Below are 21,840 nucleotides of genomic sequence, written 5' to 3'. Positions count from 1 at the left end.
CTAATTCCATAAAACATCAAAATAACCTTATAAGTAAGGTATTGTTATCCCCATTGTACAGATAAGGAAAGAAGAGATCAGAAGACTAACATATCCTTTAGGAAACCATGCGGGTAATTAGGGGCAATACCAGGATGTGACTCTAGGACCATCTAATTTGCCTCCCTTTCCACATCTGAACCTTCATCTCACCTTCACTGTACTGGGCACTGAGAAGCTTTGGGGTCACAGGGAAGCAAAATCTCTGCCTCCCCAATTTTAGAAAACCACAGTCGAAAGGCATTCTTCCAAGGAAACATTCTCATAAAAAAATATAAAACAGACAATTATTTCTCATATGCAGAAAGCACTTAATGTCTGCTTGGTGGGTGGATGGATGAATGAACGAATAAGAAATGACCAAGCACTAACTGCAAGCATGCCCCAAAGGCTAAAAAAGATGGTACAGAAAATAAATCAAATTCATCCAGGGCTCATTAGCAATACAACCTCTCAAAAGTCAGAGTAGAATGAAAAGAAAAGAAGAAAAGATGGCAAAAGCAGAAACAACCACAAAATCCTCTGACTCTTCAAAATGCAAAGAAAGGACTTCCAGCCAGGATCAAATGAAAGACAGTCCCATAAAGATTTCTGTTTTGCGAAAGGAAGAATGAATTCCACCCACCAATTCATGAATTCACTTATTAGTCATCAGAAAGAGCAGAACACCTGCCAAATATCTGTTAGTAGAAAGTGCAGGATAAGTTACCACTGCAAATCGGGTTCCCTTAAAGAAAAGCCTGACCTTCCCTTCTCACCTTCCTCCTCCTTCCAACACAGGTCCACTGACTGCCACACATTGAGTATCAGCCCCCATCCCCCCAACTGACCTTCAGTTGTCTACTGCCCACAGAATAAAGGCTGCTGATCTCAGTGCTACAAGGATTTTACAGTCACTTAAAATGCAAGCTCTTTAAACCTGACACTCTAAACTGGTGATCAGCCCAGCAAAACAACACAGCACAGCCAGGGGGCAACATACCTGCCTCCTCACCCCAGTGGCTCCCTGCCTTCTGCTACTGCTCCTCTACTCAGCCTTTCAGCTGTGAACTACAATAGTCGGTTACTCACTTGCTAGCCTGAGCTTCCTAAGGACAGAGACCATGCCTACTGATGTCCCCAATCCCTAACACGATGTCTGGCAATTCGTAGGTGGCCAAGCCATGCTCACAGAATAAATGGTCATCTGAATGAGTGATCAGAGCATATACCATATTTCCCCATGTACAAGATGCACCCTTTTTCAAAAAATTTGGGGTCTTAAAAGTAGGTGCATTTCATACAGTGGTTGTAGATTTTTTTATTTGCATTTCCCGCTTTTTCACGGGGATGAGGAGTTGTATCAATTTTATGATGAATAAAACTTGAGTTCAATAACTTTACGTGATACTTTTTTTTTCAAATTTTGGGCCCCAAAATTAAAGTGCATCTCATATATGGGGAAATACGGTATATTCACGCCTCTTGTCAAATCATCCACTTCTATTCTTACCCCCTTAGAGTCCATTCTCCACCAACACCCCAAGTGACCTCTGACTGTAAGAGTCAGATCAGGTCACTCGCCTTCTCTTGCCCTTCCAGTGGCCCTAACCACATTCAAATAAGACCCTCCCAAGGCTTACTGGGCCCTACATGATCGACCACTGAACACTTCCCTTTCTCACTGAACACAGGCCCCACTGGCCACTGGTATCCAGGGCACATCCCAGGCTCCCTCCGGCTCCAGGGCCTTTGTACTTGCTATTCCTTCAGCCTAGAACATTCTTCTCAAATGTCCCACAGTTCATCACTTCTTTCAGATACACAGACAGTCCTTTTCTGACCACTGTTTTCTATAGTTATCTATTCCTTTACTCAGCTTCCTTTTCTTTCTTTCTTTTTTTTTTTTTTTTGTGATAGAGACAGAGAGAGGGACAGATAGGGACAGATAGACAGGAAGAGAGAGAGATGAGAAGCATAAATTCTTTGTTGCAGCACCTTAGTTGTTCATTGATTGCGATGTGTTCTCATATGTGCCTTGCAGTGTGAGTGACCCCTTGTTCAAGCCAGTGACCTTGGGCTTCAAGACAGCGATTTTGGGCTTTAAGCCAATGACATTTGGGCTCAAGCTAGCAACCATGGAGTCATGTCTATGATCCCACGCTCAAGCCAGCGACCCTGTGCTTGAGCTGATGAGCCTATACTCAAGCTGGTGGGCCTGCACTCAAGCTGGAAAAGCCCATGCTCAAGCTGGCAACCTTGGGGTTTAGAACCTGGGTCCTCCACGTCCCAGTCCGATGCTCTATCCACTGCGCCACTGCCTGGTCAGGCTGCTTTATTTTCTTTATAGAACTTCCAGTTACCGGCCATTATATACATATAATAAATTATTTCCTCACCAGACCTGTGTTGTCCAATATAGCAGCTCCAAGCCACAGGTGGCTACTGAGCACTTGAAGTATAACTAGTCCAAATTGTATTTTTCTGAAAGTATAAAATACACACAGATTTCAAAGACTGACTCCCAAAAACAGAATGTAAAATATTCTATGAATTTCATGTTGAAATGGTAACATTTTAAATACATTGGGTTAAAGGAAATACATTATTAAAGTTAATTTCATTTATTTCTTTCTACTCTTTGATGAGGCGATCAAAAACTTCTGAATTACATATGAGGCTCGCATTGCATTTCTATTATAGAGCAGTATACAGTCGTCCCTTGTCATATCATGGTTCACTTTGCATGTTCTCATAATATCACGGATTTTTAAATTGTATGTATCTAATTTTGTATCACGGATTTTTCACTATATCGCAGGATCTTGCAATATATAGGTATTTTTCTATATTTATTATTTTATGGCCCTGGCCGTTTGGCTCAGTGGTAGAGCGTCGGTCTGGCGTGCAGAAGTCTCAGGTTCGATTCCCGGCCAGGGCACACAGAAGCGCCCATCTGCTTCTCCACCCCTCCCCCTCTCCTTCCTCTCTGTCTCTCTCTTCCCCTCCTGCAGCGAGGCTCCATTGGAGCAAAGATGGCCCAGGCGCTGGGGATGGCTCCTTGGCCTCTGCCCCAGGCGCTAGAGTGGCTCTGGTAGCAACAGAGCGATGCCCCAGAGGGGCAGAGCATCACCCCCTGGTGGGCAGAGCGTCGCCCCCTGGTGGGCATGCCGCTCGGTCGGGCGCATGCGGGAGTCTGTCTGTCTCTCCCCGTTTCTAGCTTCAGAAAAATACAAATATATATATATATATATATTATTTTAATTATTTTTGCAGTAAAATAAGCATTTTCTAGCCTATAAATTAAAAACAATATAAAAATCATCACCTTCATTACCATCAGTACTGCACAGCTAACTCATCATCATCTTCATCATTCAACTTGTAGTATATTCACTGGTGAGTACCCAAATAGAACTTTATATACATATGTTGTTAAAATTACATAGGTTTAAGAGTGTAGAAAGTGTTTAAGAGCATAGGAAGTGTTATAAGAGTGTGGGATAGGTTAATAACAGTGTGGAAAAAGTTTATAAGGGTGTGGGGAGGCCTGACTTGTGGTGGCGCAGTGGATAAAGCGTCAACCTGGAAATGCTGAGGTCGCCGGTTCGAAACCCTGGGCTTGCCTGGTCAAGGCACATATGGGAGTTGATGCTTCCAGCTCTCCTCTCCGACTTCTCTCTCTCTGTCTCTCCTCTCTGTCTCTCCCTCTCCTCTCTAAAATTAATAAATTTAAAAAAAAAGTGTGGGGAGGGGCCTGACCTATGGGGGCACAGTGGATAAAGCGTCAACCTAGAGCACTGAGGTCACCAGTTCAAAACCCTGGTCAAGGCACATATGGGAGTTGATGCTTTCTACTCTCCCCCCCTTCTCTTTCTCTCTTCTCTGAAATAAATAAATAAATAAATAAATAAAATCTTTTAAAAAAAAAAGTGCTGGGAGGGGTTAAAAAACCTTAAAGTATATATAAATAATACAATAAATATAAGGTCGCTTCTTTGCATCACTGGACTGGTTTCCCAGGCAGGAAGTACAGTTCCCAAACTTCCTTGCATCCAGGTGTAGCCCTGTGACCAGTGGAAGGTGAGCACCAGCGATGTGTCTCCCACACCAACGCAGCTCAGAAGCGTGCCTTTCCCACCCCTCTGGTGCAGCCCCAGAGAGCAGAAGCTCCAGGAAACAGAAAAACCATTGACTGGAAACCTGCTTACATAAAAAAGCAAATTTCTCTGGGAACTTTAGTGCTAAGCCATTATAACATGGGGTAACATGTTACATTAGTTAGCAGGTGCCCCCCACATACAATTCCCTTCCTGACTCAAGCTGACAATCTGTGGCTCCCCATCCTCTTCTCTGCACTTGCAGTTTCCAGCGTGGATGACTGCAGGCCTTTCTGGTCCCTGCACTACAGATTGAACTCATTCTGCCTAAACCAACCCCTGACACACCACTGAGACCTGCCTCCTCCCAACTCACTCTAAACTCCAACCCTTCCTACCTATGAAGGATTAAAGACCCCTACATGTCCTTTTCACTTGACCTGTGGAACTCAACCCATTAACCCAACCAAGGTGTTAACAGTTCTAAGTGCCTATCTGTCTACATTCCAACAAAGGACACCAGAGCCACGATTCCTAAATATTTTGACTGAATAGAGCTATTATGGAACAAGTGTTATCTATTCTTACCCTTAATATCATATCAATAAAGGCAAAGTTCCTAAGAACAAGAAAAGCTTAATTAAGAAGGAAATACTTTACAAGACAACTAAATGCATTGTGTGATCTTGGACTGGATCTTGGACCAGAAGAAAAAAACATTATTCAGGCGACCTGAGCAACCTGAATAAAGCAGATCCATGGACGGGCCTGTCTGGGCTGCTTTCCTGGTTTTGGATCATTCTGTAGCTGTGTGAGATCATGACACCTGGAGAAGGTGGCTGAAAGGTACATGAGAGCTTGGCACTAGTTTTACAATGTTTTGTAAATATTTCAAAACAAAAAAAATTTTTTAATCTTTTTTAAATGAATAAAAGAAAATCCCCTAATCATGTCTAAGCAGTAGATCAGGACTCGTGACATTTTTTTCTCACAATTGTCCTTCTATCTGATTAAGCAGAGACAACTCACATGAAAACATTAACTTGAGGGAATAAAAAAGAGAACAGACTGATATCTATTTTTAAAAGATATATCTTGCTCTTGCTCTCACAGAGTTTACGTGCAAGAAGGAGAGAGGCAACAAACAAGCGAACAAACAAAAATACATTCACAAGCACACACACACACATGCATGTGAGCACACATACAAACTCAGATCATGGGATATGCTATGATACCAGGAAACGTGACAAAAGCTTCTCTGAATAAGTGATGCAACTTCTTTCATTTCATCTCTGCAACTTCTTTCCTTTTGGAGCTCGTCATCATCACCTGGAATCATTTTATCTTAAAAACTCCTGGGGAACTTCTAAGCCCCACTCAGAGAGAGCTCACAGAGTGACTTCCATGTGCCCCAAGCAGAACCACTGTGATGGCCTGGACTCTGCTCATCAGAACCTGAAAATAAGAATCAGCAGGTGCAACCAGGTGACAGACCATAAGGCCACAAGGGCTCAAGAAAGAAAGCTCATGGCATGAACACCCCGTGGCAGGTTCAGAATCCTAGACTCTGAAAAGATTAAAATTCTCACTCAAAGCTTTTCCTCTTGGGATCTTGAGAGGCCTGACCCCTACCCCAAGCTCCCAGGAGGAAACAGAATTGACTCATTCTAATGGCAACCTAATTTCAGCATTCTCCCAAGTAACAAAATCAGATTTTACCAACTTCTGCTCTAGATAATAACTTCACTATACTGGTGTTTTTCAAACTGAAGATCATAAAATCAATTTAGTGGATAACAACCATCTTTTCTTGTTTAATGAAATAGTAGAGAGTAGAAAATATCAGTGTGCATTGAGCTGATAAATGTCTTACTATGGATAATGTTTGAAGTACTCAGTCCTGCACAATCATCATCACCCTTTAAGTCACAAATGGCCTTCATTCAACATAATATGAAAACCCTTTTTCACTACAAGTCAGAGGGAAAAAATGTTTTAAGTTAATCTTATATTCAATATAACACTTTTAATTTTTGATTGACTTTAGAGAGAGAAGGGAGAGAGAGAAACATCGATTAATTGTTCCACTTATTTATGTATTCATTGGTTGTTTCTTGTATGTGCCCTGCCCAGGGATTGAACCTGCAATCTTGGCCTATAAGATACAATGCTCTAACCAACTGAGCAACCCATCCAGGGCTCACAATAACTTTTATTGAAATGTGCTCCCATGGGGGAAAAATTCTCTTGCAAACTGAAGTCGAAAACTTCCCGCAAAGTGTCTCTTCCAAGATATTTAATAATTACAAAGAGGAAAAAAATATCACAGTAGAGAAACCCAGCAGACACCATCTTAACCAAGTGATCAAGATCAAAATCACCAGGATTAAAACATGACGTCAGTCATGTACCCCCAGAAATGACATTAGGGGAAGAGCACAATTATTACTTATGTAGTATTCTTGCCAAAATTGCATAACTTCAGTTTAGCCATCATGATACAACATCAGAAAAAACCAAACTGAGGGTCACTGAGGCATTCCTCTGAGACTGAGAAACTGTCCCAGAGCAGAAGAGATGAAAGAGACCTGGCAACTCCCTGCAATGTGGGATCCTGGGTAGGATCCTAGAACAGGAGAGGGACATTGGAGGAAACACTATAGTTCCGTTAATAGGGAGGTACCATGTTAATTTATTGGTTGTGATAACTGTATCATGTACCATTTAAACATGGTAAGCATGGTGTACCTCCAATTCTTTAACCCTAAGAGATAAACATTATGAGCACTGGATGTGTAATTGATGCATAGATAACTTAATACACAGGAAGAGTGGTGAAGCTGTCACTTAACCCAGCTCTTCCTCAGCCCTGGTCCGCCTCTCCCACCCTGCTCACACCCACGAGGGAGATCATCAAGATTCCCTTTCCTCCTGGGAGAAAACAACATGAGATATCCTACAGATGCTGGCCTCTGGGTTCCTACCTCCTTATAAGCACCCACCAGCGGAAAGACTGACGGTGGGCGCTGGAAGTTACTAATGCTACAGATGTTTTCTGAGCACTCACCTCTGCCAGTCATGGTCCTAAGGAAACAGCCACGAACAAGGCCAACAGGTTACTGGCTCTCACAGAGTTTAGTGCAAGAAGGAGAGAGGCAACAAACAAGCGAACAAACAAAAATACATTCACATGCACACACACACATGCATGTGAGCACACATACAAACTCAGATCATGGGATATGCTGTGATTCCAGGAAACATGACAAAAGCTTCTCTGAAGAAGTGATATTTGAGCTAGGACCTGATCCTGCTCCGATCCCCGTTCCCCCGTCTGAAAGACGGAGCTCACAACATTCACCACTCTAGTATTATTGGTAAGAACTAAATTAGATAATGATGGCATAAGATTTGCCAGAGTTTCTAGTAAGTAAATGAGTGATAGAAATAGTAATTGATGTCAAAATATTACTCAGCTACACCAGCACAATGGAAGTACTAACTCTCAATTTACTTTAAATTCTAGGTATCTCATTGAAATTTGTTCAAAGCGTCTATGAGTAGATTGCAGATCACCGACACAGCTATTTCCCCTCCACTGGGCACAGCAAGGAATGAAGGTATGTGGAAATAGACAGCAGGAAACACAAATGCTCAACCCAGAGCCCAGGAGAGTGAAGGGCGGCTCCCAGGCCCTGCCGGGTATTACCTCCTCTGTGCTTGATGGGAATCGGGAAGCTAAGGGAATGATAAGCAGCTTCTCAGGAAGGATTTCTCCCAGCCTCCAAGATAAACCAGAGGCTCTCTGTCCTGGGAAGAGGCTGGGGCTCTCAGGCGCTATCACATGTTTCCAGGGCTGCAAGTGTACCTATAACCTGTTTTCTTTCATTAAACAAGGGACAGCAAGACTGCATTCCAATTCCAGAATCCACAGAAGTTATTGAAATAACTTAAAAGAGTAATTGTAAAATGAAGATGTGTGAAATAAATCAATGACAGACCAAAGTGCTGTATCTCTCACAACTGGATATGTCTAAATAACCGCTCTCTGACAGACACACCCCTCCCTGGGAAAGCTCACCTGAAGCCATGCTGAGAAACTCACCCCCCTCCTCTGGCCATCACTACTTCCTGCCCTGGCCCTAGTAGTCTTCTTCCTCCAACTCCCAGCTTCCTGTTTTCTTTTCCTCTTTTTTAAGACAAAAGCATGCATGCACATGCGTGCACGTGTGCGCGCGCGCGCACACACACACGCACACACATGGATTCAATCACCATGTGAGCCCCATGAGGGGCGTTCCGTGAGATCACCATTTTACAGTTGAAGAAACTGAAGCTGGGTTGTGGCAGAGCTGAGATTCAAACCCAGCTCCGTCTTACTGTCCAAGAGAACTTTCCATGGTGATGGACATTTCCTCTATCTGCAAGATTCAATGTATAGCTGATGAACATTAGAAATGTGACTAGTGCAACTGGGTAAATCAATTTTTGCTTTATTTCATGTTCATTTAAATTGGTGCATTGAGCCAACAGCTACCACACTGGCCAGCACAGGACTGGAACATAGAAGCACAAACTCCCAAGCTTAACAAATGAAAGCCCTCACAACACCCTGCCTACTCACCTCTAATTCTTACAAAAGCTGCGGTAAGTCTAAAAGGCCAGGGAACTGCACTCCTTCCTGCCTCCAGCCATCCCCTGCCCTCCTCTCATGTGAGTTCTCTGGATACAGACAGGCTTTAGAAATTAAAGAGAGACTTGGGTTCAAAAGATAGCTTGTAATCCCAGGGCATCACAGAGACCTGGCTGTGGCACTTTAGGCAGGTTGTTTTAGCCTGTGAACACTTGCTCCTCATCAGTAGGACAGGGTGACAGTGCCACCTTCCAAACAGCATCCACCAAAGAACATCTGCCATCTAAATGTTTGCTAGCCATACACCTTCAGAGCTCAATGCAAACTCCACCCTCTTCTCTAGGAGACAGAAGCAACCCTGGAGATCACCCCGCCCCCTCCCACTCAAGCTCCACCTCAAAGGCACACAAACTCTAAGGTTATTTTTCTGTGTGTGTGCCTTCCCTGCCACTAGACCAGGGGTCCCCAAACTACGGCCCGCTGGCTGCAGGCGGCCCCCTGAGGCCATTTATCCAGCCCCCGCCGCACTTCCGGAAGGGGCACCTCTTTCATTGGTGGTCAGTGAGAGGAGCATAGTTCCCATTGAAATACTGGTCAGTTTGTTGATTTAAATTTACTTGTTCTTTATTTTAAATATTGTATTTGTTCCCATTTTGTTTTTTTACTTTAAAATAAGATATGTGCAGTGTGCGTAGGGATTTGTTCGTAGTTTTTTTTTATTGTTTGGCCCTCCAATGGTCTGAGGGACAGTGAACTGGCCCCCTGTGTAAAAAGTTTGGGGACCCCTGCACTAGACCAACAATCCCTTGAGGCCATAGGCTTCTGTCATCAGTGAGTTTTGAGGCAACAAGTCACCACACAAAGGGCTGGAGGAACTGGAGCCGGCTCAGCTGACTTTACTACCTGAGGGACAGAGGTGGATTTAATAGCAGGCGCACCGGACACACGCCCTGGGCCCTGGCTTCTAAAGGGCCCCACAAAACCCCAACTTTACACATTTTCCTAATGACTCCAAGTTTGGTTTCATATGTGCAATTTTAACATTAATAGTACATAATATTTTTTATTTATTTAAACATATGATTAACATGTATTTTTTTTTATTTTGTATTTTTCTGAAGTGAGAAGCGCGGAGGCAGAAAGACAGACTCCCGCATGCGCCCGACTGGGATCCACCTGGCAAGCCCACTAGGCGATGCTCTGCCCATCTGGACATCCCTCTGTTGCAACCAGAGCCATTCTAGTGCCTGAAGTAGAAGCCATGGAGCCATCCTCAGTGCCTAGGCCAACTTTGCTCCAATGGAGCCTTGGCTGCAGGAGGGGAAGAGAGAGATAGAGAGAAAGGAGAGGGTGGAGAAACAGATGGGCACCTCTCCTGTGTGCGTTGTCCGGGAATCGAACCTGGGACATCCACACAATCAGGCAGATGCTCTACCACTGAGCCAACTGGCCAGGGCCATCATGTGTTTTATTTTTCCTGTCTCTCTTTTTTTTTTTTTTTTTTTTTTTTTACAGAGTCAGAGAAAGGGATAGATAGGGACAGACAGACAGGAATGGAGAGAGATGAGAAACATCAATCATTAGTTTTTTGTTGCGACACCTTAGTTGTTCATTGATTGCTTTCTCATATGTGCCTTGACTGCGGGCCTTCAGCAGACCGAGTAACCCCTTGCTCAAGCCAGCAACCTTGGGTCCAAGCTGGTGAGCTTTTTGCTCAAACCAGATGAGCCAGCGCACAAGCTGGCGACCTCAGGGTATTGAACCTGGGTTCTCCACATCCCAGTCCAACACTCTATCCACTGTGCCACCGCCTGGTCAGGCTCTCTTTCTTTTTTTAAAGGAGCCCAATAGTTTCTTCTGCATCTGGGTCCTCAACTGACCTAATCCGCCTCTGCCAAGGGGTCTCGAACTCTCTCTATAAAATGGGTATATAAAGCCCTCACTGGGTCAGTTAGTGGGAGGACTAAACAAAGTTGCCAAAGTAAAAAAATAAGTGAGGTGCCAGGTACGGCAGCGTCTCAGCAGATGTCTCTCAGCCTGGGTGTAAGTGACATGCCATCATCATTACAGACATACGCTACAGACCATCACCTATTTCTGCTGCCACCACCTGCCTTTAAAATAGAAAGACTTCGGTACACCCTACGAGGATACCAATCCTAGTCACAGTACCAGTGGCTCTTTTTTCTTCTCTTTTTAACTTGATAGACAAGACACTAAATTCCATCTGAGAGGCCAATTGGGAAGAGAGCCTAAGAACAGTCTGGAAATGGAAGGAATGGGGTGGGGTTGCCTTACCAGGTAAGAAAGCACATTATAAAGCTGTCGCCTCACCCCTGGCCAGCCCTTGGTAAACATTTTTTGCTAAAACATTTTTAAATACTTATTATTGAATAAAGTAATAGTGACTAAATTGTAAAACTAACAGTAATAACAATAACCAGTCATTAGAGAGCCTTGCCAGATACCAGGCAGCATGTGGAGAGCTTCATCCACAATATTATCTCATGCAAACCTCACACAGCATTTCTCACACCGCCAGCTGCAACTCCTTAGTGGATCCTGAAGTCAATTTAGTAGCTCTAGAAATAGCATTTCTTTTTAAATGAGGCAGAATTGAATAGGACAGAATAGAAAATATAAGAATAAACTGCATGAAACACCCCATGAATCTACATTATCTGCAGAGTTTCAATTTAAAATGTTTCTTATTGTGAGACACAGTAAAAATTATTTGGGGAAAAAAAAAAAAAGACCTCTTCTCACAACTTATAAGGTATAGACACTGAGGCTTACAACAATTGAGTCTCTGGCTCAAATCTACCCAGCTCATAAATGATAGCCAACACTGGGAATGAGAGCCAGGCAGGCTGCCCTCAGACCCTCCCCCTGTGACTACCGGCAGCGAGCCGGGCAGGGCGCATGGCCCTGAAGAATCATGTAGTGGTTCCATGACAGGAAATTGGCAAATTAGTTACCAAATTATTATTTTGTTGTCTCTTTAGAGAGGTAAAAAAATTATATCTTATAAAATAATTAAAGAAATGGATCCAGTAAAAAACTAGGAACAATGGAAGAAATCACAAAGAAAAAGTTATACAGACAATACCCAAATGTTAAACGGTGCCCATAAAAGTTGTAAGTGATTACACTTCTGCTAACGTTTTGCTCATTTTAAAAAGCAGAGCCGTGGCTGTCCTGAGAAACTGACTTGGGGCAATAAACTCTGTTTCCCAATCTGTAAACTGGTACGGCAATAAAAGCCTCTGCCTGCTAAACCTGTTGCAAATAGTCCATCTGGCACCTCTAGCACAGAGTGAATTCTCAGTAAACGTAGCTGCTATTATGTGATGCAACATAATGGCTCTTTCAAAGTTGAAATGAATACTCCGCCACATAACCAAAAGCCAAAATAATAAAAACAAAGTCATCACTTCTTGGCCTGAACCAAGACATCGGGTGTGTCTTGCAAGGAGGACTGGTTATGGCCAGGGCTTGGAGCTCAACCTTGGTGTCTGACTCCTTCCCCTACCCCTGAAGAGCCTGGCTGCGCTGCTGCCCTGACTTCCCAACCGCTGTAGGTCTTTCCTTTCTGTTGCTTGTTTCTTCTTTGTCTGAAGAGCCTGGCTGCGCTGCTGCCCTGACTTCCCAATCGCTGTAGGTCCTCCCTTTCTGTTGCTTGTTTCTTCTTTGTCTGAAAAGCCTGGCTGCGCTGCTGCCCTGACTTCCCAATCGCTGTAGGTCTCCCTTTCTGTTGCTTGCTTATTCTTTGTCTGAAGTTCCTCTACTCCAAAAATCAACATTAAAAAAGCATTTACATATGCACCCCTATGTTCACAGCATCATTATTTACAATAGCCAAGACACAGAAAACAGCCTAAGTGTCCACCAACAAATGACAGGCTAAAGAAATTGAGACAGATAAACACACAGACACACACACACACACACACACACACACAATGGAATAGTGTTCAGATATAAAAAAAGAAAATCCTTCCTGACCAGGCAGTGGCACAGTGGATAGAGTGTCAGACTGGGACACAGAGGACCCAGGTTCGAAACCCTGCAGTCACTGACTTGAGTGCAAGCTCACCAGCTTGAGCACGGGGTCGCTGGCTTGGGTGTGGGATCATAGACATGACCCATGGTCGCTGGCTTGAGCCCAAAGGTCACTGGCTTGAAGCCCAAGGTCATTGGCTTGAGCCCAAGGTCACTAGCTTGAGCAAGGGGTCACTCTCTCTGATGTAGCCCACTGGTCAAGACACTTATGAGAAAGCAGTCAATGAACAACTAAGGTGCCACAACGAAGAACTGATGCTTCTCATCTCTCCCTTCCTGTCTGTCTATCCCTATCTGTCCCTCTCTGTCTCTGTCACAAAAGAAAAAGAATCCTGTCATTTGTGCCAATATGGATGGACCTTAAGTACATATGCTAAGTAAAATGAGTCACACAGGAAAAGGCAACTACTGTATGATCTTTCTTGTATGTGAAATCAAAAAACAAAAGCAAGCAAGCAAATAAACAAAAAACTCATAGGAAAGGAGATCAGATTTGTGGTTACCAGAGACAAAGGGTGGAGGAACTGGATGAAAGTAGTTCAAAGATACACAGTTCCATTTAGAAAACAATTAAGTACTGGTGATGTAATGGTCAACATGATGACTACAGTTAACAGTGCTGTGTGGTATATCTGAAGCTGTGGAAAGAGTATATCCTAAGAGTTCTCACCACATGAAGAAAATATTTCTTTCTTTCTTTTCTTTTTTTTTTTTTTTTTTGTATTATATGAGGTGATGGATGCTAACAAAACTTACTGTAGTAATCATTTCACTATACAGGTATATGTAAGTCAAGTTATGCTGCACACCTCAACCTTACATAGTGCCATATGCCAATTATATCTCAAGAAAACAGAAAGAAAAAACATTTTAACAACTTTCTTCAATCCTCCCAAACAAGCAGCTAAAAATTCTTTCTTCAGTGCCAATGACTTGTTAGGTAACTTTTAAAAATTATGCAAATATGCCCTGGCCCAAAAGCACAGTTGGCTGGAGCTTCGTCTGGAAGCACAGAGGTTGCCAGTTCAATCCCTGGTCAGGGTACATACAGGAACAGATCTATGTGCTTGTCTCTCTCTCTCTCTCTTTCTCTCTCTCTCTCTCTCTCTCTCTCCCTTTCTCTCTAGCTAATTAATACATTGAAATTTTTAATTTAAAAATTACATAATTTCTAATTATTAATTATAAAACTATGCCAAAGTAAAGTAAAAATTCAAACAGTAAAAAGAGAAAAAGAAAAGCGTTCCATCTCCACCCAACAAACGCTTCAAATTTAGCGTGACCATGGTTAAGGTTCTATCACTCCCTCCACACAGACATAGCCATGTGCGTGTGTATACGTATCCATATATTTTTTAACATTCACACGACTCTGCTGTTGTGTGTGCAGAACTCGTGCTTTTCTCAACCCCCTGTCCCGGAACTCTTTAAGATCAACTCACCCTTTTGTAAGTACTGCACAGCATCCTACCAAATGGGTAGGCCATCACTTAACAGGCTCCTCATCTTTGTACATTTAGGTCATTAATGATTTTTTGTTACACACATATCTTGGTAGGTAGGAATATGATCCATAAACTATTCTTAGAAACAAAATTGCCTGGTCAAAGAGTTGATTAAATTCTAATCTTGACAACAACTGCCAAATTTTCCCCTCAGAAAGTTTCAGAGGTTTGGACCCTGTATGTGTCTATCACCGCTCCATTCCTTCACCAGCACCTGATGTTCTGTTTACAGTCACCACTCTCACTGGTAAAAATGGTTTCTTATTGCTACTAGAATTTGTATGTCTTTCCTTGTAAGTTAGGTCTAGTATTTGATTGGCCATTTGTGTACTGGTTTCCATTTCACTACCAACTTCTGCATCATTATCTCTCCTTGAAACTGCTCTTTCAAAGGTTATCGGCTCTGGCTGGTTGGCTCAGCAGTAGAGTGTCAGCCCAGCATGTGGAAGTCCCGGGTTCGATTCCTGGCCAGAGCACACAGGAGAAGAGCCCGTCTGCTTCTCCACCCTTCCCCCTCTGCTTCCTCTCTATCCCTCTCTTGCCCTCCTGCAGCCAAGGCTCCATTGGAGCAAAGTTGGCCCGGGCGCTGAAGACAGCTCCCATGGCCTCCACCTCAGGTGTTAGAATGGCTCTGGCCAAAACGGAGCAAGGCTCCAGATGGGCAGAGCATCACCCTCTGGTGTGCATCCCAGGTGGATCCCGGTCAGGTGCATGCGGGAGTCTGTCTGACTGCCTCCCCGCTTCTAACTTCAGAAAAATTTTTTAAAAAAATAAAAAATAAAAGAAAGTTTATCAGTCCCTTCTCTCCAAGACCAAGAACATCTTACTCGAATCATCAGATCACCATTCTGAAAACATCCGACACCAACAACCACCTCCTTCAGGAATCACTTCTTTCCCTGCTATGGCAATATATTGTGCTGGTTCTCCATGAGGTACAAGCCAATCTTCCCCAAGGAATCTAAAGAGAAGCATATACTGGTGTCCAACCTCCGGTTCCATTTTCTTCTCACTGTAACATTCTTAAAATATCATCTGTGTGCAAAGACTTCCACATAAAAATCCTCAGAACATCTGAGACCAAAACCCATGTGTCTAACTCTCTACTGAAAACCAGGAGAGAGCGGGAGCTTTACCACACTCCAGATAAGAGTCAGCATGCGGGCAGCACTCTGCGCTGGACACTGTGTTTGTATCTGACATTTCCTGTATCTCACATAACTACACAACCAAGAGTGAACAGACCAACCTCAATGTCCACCTTTCCAAACCTCTTCCACTTCCCTGATCATCGAATCTCAGTTATGACTATGTTCTTCCCTCTACCCCTCCTTTCCATTTAAGAAGATGCCAAATCCTGTCAATTCTGCCACTTAATTTCTTGGCGTTTCTATTCAACCTTCCCATATCCATCTCCGGCCCAAACCCTTGCTTCCTTGCTTTTTGCCCCAATCTTGATGTCACCACAAAAGTTCTCTGCTGAAAGCACAAATATCATCATGTTGAATCTACCCCCACTAGAGCACATGACTTTTGGAGCCCTCCATAAACCTGGGCTCCAGGGCCACAACAGACGGCGCTGCACTTGCAGCGCCCCTGCCAGCTAGTCCGGTGTGGTGCTGGAGTTCTGCCAGCACGTAGTCCCTCCCTCACCAGACAGCAGGCTCCCAGTAGACATTGATCAGACCTCATTCCCTTTGTGCCTCAGAGGGCACCCAGCACCATGCTGTGCATTTTGTAGTGCTTAATACGTGCTTTCTAAAGTTACTCAATAAAATCTTCTAGCAGGTGCTCATATTATTCCAAAGAAGGAAAGGAACTTCTATATAACACTTGTAAATCCAGAACAAAGAAATATCTTTAAAATCATCTAAATGCTTTTGGGGTCTGTTTGTCTTATATGACTGAATATATATAAAACATACATACTCTCTTAGAACTGATAGAAAGGTCAAACTCCTTCCCCAAAAAGCTTAGAAGTAACTTGAAAATCACAGAAGTACCTGTTCCCTATAGTTACAAACCACAATAAAAGTCCTTATTTGCCAACAGAAAGAGAGTCAGATGAGTCAAAGAAGGTTCTGGCAATATCCTGATTTTATGATGCCCCAGTCACCCATCAGAACTACCAAACAATGACCTCCACAAATCAATACAATGAAAAGGCAAAGACCATATGGTAAGTCAAATGTCCAACAACTTGACTGAGAGCCAATAAAAACAAATGGCTTTGTGTGAATTCTGCCTATCAACTAGGAGGAAACATGCATTTAGGTCTACTTCATTATTTAAAGTTAAAACTGTTTTAAAAGTAACTCTTCTAATGCATCTTTCTAAACTGATTATAAAGAGGTTATTGAAAAGGAAGGCCAATTATTTTTTTCAGTCAATGAAAAGTCAAATCATTCTGAAAAGCATTACTTTGTAGAAATATAGAAGATAAATTCTAAATGTGTTTGTAACTTTCCCCCTGTTAATGTGTCAGCATATTTCAAACACGTGTACTTTGGTGTCTTTGCTTTTATTTCCCCAGTCAAAACGTTGTTACAGTTTTCCTATTTACTCTTAATCTGAAGTTAAGAACTGTAAATTACTGATTAGAATTTAGGGTTCACATTCATAGAATCAAAATCATCTCTTATTAAGAGATTTTTTTTTAAGTACCATTGTTAATACATAAAAGAACTTCTGAGTTGGCATAACTGAGGAGAGTTCTGACAGCTCGTGGTACCCCATGACCACTCTCATGCCCCTGAAGGATTTTACACCTTCATGAAAGTGATCCCTCGATTTTTTTTTAACAGGGGAACAAGCAAACCTCAAGTTAACGGAACTGGTTAGAGTTTACAGGAATCTTCTTCCTGGGCTCGTGAACTCTCTACCCCCAGGGTCTCCTCCAGGGCAGCTTGAAAGGGACAGCAAAGCATAAAAAGTGTTCCAGGTCCCCAGAGGCCACAATCAGGGCCCAGTGGGCCAGAGACCAGCCCATGACACTTAAGCCCAGGCCGGCCTTGGAGGACAGTTAAGACCAACTTCCTTTGGGTGGGGGCACTAAGGGGAGCTTCCTGCACCGCCCCCCACTCACCTGCGATTCATGGGCCGGACCCTCACGGCCACCTTGACCGATGCCATTGCTCATCCCGGCCGGGCCCACGCGGGGTCACACCTGCTCAGCTCCCCGCGGCGGCCCGAGACTCAAGCGACTTCGGCCGCCGCTCCCGCCCACTTCCCTCTCGGCCCCCGCCCCTCGGCTCCGGGCTGGACCTGGCGTCCCACAGCGGCCCCACCTGCCAAGCCACTGAGCATGCCCAGAGCAGCTCCGACCCGCGTGATCAGTGCGCGGGGCTTGGCAGCGGCCCGAAGGCGCGGCGGGGCGGGGCCGGGATGCCTGGGCACCGTCGCCTGAGATCGCAAAGTTGGTAAGATCCTGCTGATGGCTGCAGCCTGGAAGTCACCTGGGGCGACAAGAGAAGAGCGATTTCAGGAAAACTGCAACCCCAACCTTATCTCATGAAAAACTGGGGAAGACAAGGAAGAGAAAGGAGTCGCAGTAATTTAGGGCCAGAGCAAGGACCACAGTTCTGCGGGACAGATTACTAAAAACAGTATTGAAGCCTTAAACAATGCTTTGCCCCACAATGCAGGAGTTAGCTCATCCACTTTAGAGAGCAAGAAACTTAGGCGCAGATGATCTTGCTTGTCAGTGGGGAACTTCTAGGGCCTTCTCTACTACTGTGGCTGTCCAAGTATGTGTTTTGGACCCTTGGATTCAGAGACTGAGAAATGAAAATAAAAACGATACTAAATGTTTTTAATGCGGGTGAAAATAGCTATTTTGGCTGAAAATAGATCTTAAAAGGACTTTTTTCTCCCCACTTATTTACAGTTTAGGAATTTATTGATAGTTTTAATCATAAAGAATTTTGGAGTGGGGATGACCCTCTCTTTAATGGGTTAGGTCCTCTAGTATTAGTGAGTCCCTGTACCAGGCTCCCTATACCAGGCTGTAAATTCATTAGGTCAGTCATGCATGCATTTGTGCATTCGTTCACGCATACCTAAGAGGTCACTCATGAGCCCCAGGATTACCTGCTCATATAATATTTAACCAAGCCATCAGCTCTTTCTTCCTTCCGCTGCCTCTTCAGAGAGGGTCAACACAACAGCCCACCCAACCTTCACCCCAAGAACCCGCCCCTCCTGCCCCGCAGTTGACAGATGGGAACCAGCAGGCCCACTGAATACAGTACTCAGCCCTCATCCACTTTGACCCCAAAGTCCCTAGTGGGGCCAGAAGGGGATGCTCTGCCCTCACCCCTCCCGTTCCCTGCTGATATAGGACACCCTGAGCGGGCTGGCTGCAGCCTTGTTTAAATAAAGCGGACAAGACCTGGTATGAGGGGCTCCTCCATAAAGCCAATCTATCATAGAGGCTGAAAGAAGTGCAGGCTGGGCTCCAGGGTTAGCCCCCAGCTCCAGCACTAGCTTTGGGAGTCCTGACCTCTGAATTATTGAGCACCTCTGAGGCTTTCGCCTTATTGCAAATCGGCAACAATTCCATTGAGCTGGTTAATGCATTGAGATGATGACTGCAAACATGTGACCCGCTCGGACAAGGAATCACTATATCATCAGTCCCCCTAGAGCCCTGCGGCTAGCCAGACAGTATCGGAGTCTCTTTGCTTTCTGGATCCCAAAACCCTGAATATTCTTCCCTTGCAGCACGGTGCAGAGCTGGGTGCAGATTTAACACCAGGCTGCGGTAAAACTTGGAGCGCTGGATTCTGGAGCCGGCTGAGCATGCGCGGTCACGGCGGGCTGATTGGAAGCACCGGGAAGGAACCCGCCCAGCGCCTTTGCAGCCCCAGGCAGGGGTAGGGCCCGCCTTTCATGGAAGCCGCATGGGGACAAATTTATTGGCTTCCCTGTTAACAGGGACACACACTCTAGCGAACCACCTGCACTGGTCGGAGATGCCTCAGCGCACGGAACACATGGCAGTACTAGCCCAGTTCTTAAAGACAACAAACCAAACTTTGTAGAAAGAGTTCTAATTTACTCATTAAAGTGACTTTCTGTGCCTGGGGTTTTAGTAGCTGGTTGTTTGGGAGATTTCATTAATTCGTTCGTTCCTTCATTAACGTACTTCCAGCAGCCTACATGTGCTTGTCCTTCTATGACATTGCCATTTGACACAGAGACCACCACAGACCCGCAGATATAATAGACCCCAGACAACGCGCCTGAAGTTTTTAAATAGAATAGAGGCAGTAAGGCTTCAGCTCACTCCTTGTGGGATGGAACATAACTTAACCAGAGAATATTTCTAATGACAAGTGAAAGAAGTTTGTAAAAGGGAATATTAATTATAAGGTAAGGGGTTGGCTCATCTTCTCAGACTTTAATGTGCATACTTTCCAGTAACTTGCAAGTTTAACAGTTATATGAATCATCTGTCAATCTTGTAAAACTGCAAATTCTTATTCGGCAGATCTGGAGTGAAGCCAGAGATGCTGCATTTCCAAAAAGTTCCCGGGATTGTGCGTGCTGCTGGTCCTCCACCCACACTTAGGAGGAGAGAGGGGTTAGTAAGTAGTGTGGGAGCTTTGCAATACTAGCAGTGAAAAACACTCGTGGGTCTTAATCCAGAACCCAAAGGGTCAATGACTAGAATTAAGGAGTTCATACCAGTTATGTACTCTGACCTATAAGCCCCAAGTTCAGCAGCTTAAAACAAGAACCATTTATTATCTCTCACAGTTATGTGGGTTGCTGGTTGCATCAGGGTTAACAAGTTATTTGTGGGGCTAAGGGCTGAAAGTTGGGCTTGGTTTGGATGACTGGGAAGCCTGTGTCTCTTTCCCTTTTTCATCCTGAAAGGGATAGACCAGGTTTCTTTGCTTGGCAAGTTAGCCTTCTGGGAGGGCATGCCTAATGACTGATGTCCAACTGGCCAAAGTCAGCAGGCCTAATATCACTGTAGGAGGAGAGACACACAGGAGGGGGTACTAATGGGAGCCACTATAGTTACAAATTTATCGGAAGGTCCATGAACTTGGTGAGAAAAAAAAAAAAAAAAAAAAAAAAAAAAATATATATATATATATATATATATTTCTTTAGTAGCCTCTAAGTAAAATGTATTCGTTTTTTTTTTTTTCATAGCAGAGAGTTTTATACCTCTAGAAATCATAGATATTTTGTGTTAAATGAGAGTTGCTGCAGCTTTCTCAGATTGTTATGTTGGTAGTCATTAAACTAACACTAAATGTTATTTGTGTTATTTTGTTATTTAATATAATCAGATGTTAATCACGAATGTTTCCTATCTTAATAATTGTATTTCATTGTAATTTTCTTTTTAATCTCATGTATTTTATTTTATGCATTTAAAAATGTTATTCTGGCCGGATCTGTGAAGGTGCAGTGGATAAAGCCTGGACATACCGTGTTCTCCCGAAAATAAGACAGTGTCTTACATTAATTTTTGCTCCTAAAGAAGTGCTAGGTCTTATTTTCAGGGGATATGTTATTTTTTCATGAACAAGAATTCACATTTATTATTGAACAAAAAATCAACATTTATTAATATACTGTAGTCATGTCATTACAAACCTCAGCATAACCAGCCAAACTCTGAATTCCATCAAGAATTTCTTGTGGCTCTATTTCCATGTACAACAATCCACCCTATTTCCCAAAAATAAGACAGTGTCTTATATTAATTTTTGCTCCTAAAGACACGCTAGGTCTTATTTTCAGGGGGGCCTTATATTTCTAAGCTTGGGAAAAAATTGCACTAGGTCTTATTTTCAGGAGATGTCTTGTTTTGGGAGAAACAGGGTAGAACACTGAGGTTGCAGATTGGAAGCCCTGCGCTTGCCAGCTCAAGGCACCTAGGACAAGCAATCAATGAACAACTAAAGTGGAGCAACCAGGAGCTGATACTTCTAGCTGCCCCTCCCCTCTCTCTCTCTCCTCTCTTTGTAAAATCAATAAATACAATCCTTTAAAAAAAAAAAAAAGTTATTCTGAAAATGTTGCTTTCACCAGACAACCAAAAGTGTCCCTGGCACAAAAAAGTTTAAGAACCCATAATTTAGCCTGACCAGTGGTGGTGCAGTGGATAAAGCATCGATCTGGAACACTGAGGTTGCCAGTTTGAAACCCTGGCTTGCCTGGTCAAGGCACATAAGGAAGTTGATGCTTCCTGCTCCTCCCCTCTTTTCTCTCTCTTTCCTCTCTAAAGTGAATAAACAACGTCTTAAATTTTTTTTAAAAAAAGAAAGAAAGTAACTTTAAAAAAAGAACCCATAATTTAAACATTAATTTGGAAGAGTAAAGAGCATTTCTATTTTTCTAAAAAGGCTGAATGGTGGTGGAAAGGGAAAAAAAAGATTCTGAGCCTGGGTGAAAAACTCAAATGCTATTAAATGAGACTGGAATATCAATCCAGTCACCAATAAGGTGTGTGTGTGTGTGTGAGAGAGAGAGAGAGAGAGAGAGAGAGAGAGAGAGG

General features: G+C 43.5%; 1 protein-coding gene across 4 annotated transcripts in view; it reads right to left on the bottom strand.

Moving 5' to 3' along the window:
- KIF16B (kinesin family member 16B) overlaps nt 1-18,551 on the bottom strand; it is a 366,353-nt gene extending 347,802 nt beyond the window's left edge. Inside the window, exons 1-2 of one of the 4 annotated variants that reach the window (XM_066234513.1) lie at nt 18,411-18,551; nt 17,407-17,776 (exon numbers count right to left, since the gene is read on the bottom strand). In XM_066234513.1, coding sequence (XP_066090610.1) covers nt 17,407-17,453 — 47 coding nt within the window. In that variant the 5' untranslated portion in view covers nt 17,454-17,776; nt 18,411-18,551. The remainder of the gene's footprint in view (nt 1-17,406; nt 17,777-18,410) is intronic. The other 3 variants (XM_066234514.1, XM_066234515.1, XM_066234517.1) reach the window with 3 other exon arrangements.
- Nucleotides 18,552-21,840: the final 3,289 nt, after the last annotated feature.

This window comes from Saccopteryx bilineata, chromosome 6, assembly GCF_036850765.1.
Source record: "Saccopteryx bilineata isolate mSacBil1 chromosome 6, mSacBil1_pri_phased_curated, whole genome shotgun sequence".
Taxonomy (NCBI): Eukaryota; Metazoa; Chordata; class Mammalia; order Chiroptera; family Emballonuridae; genus Saccopteryx; species Saccopteryx bilineata.
The sequence above is the reverse complement of the archived record's forward strand: the minus strand, read 5'-3'. Positions and strand labels throughout refer to the sequence as shown.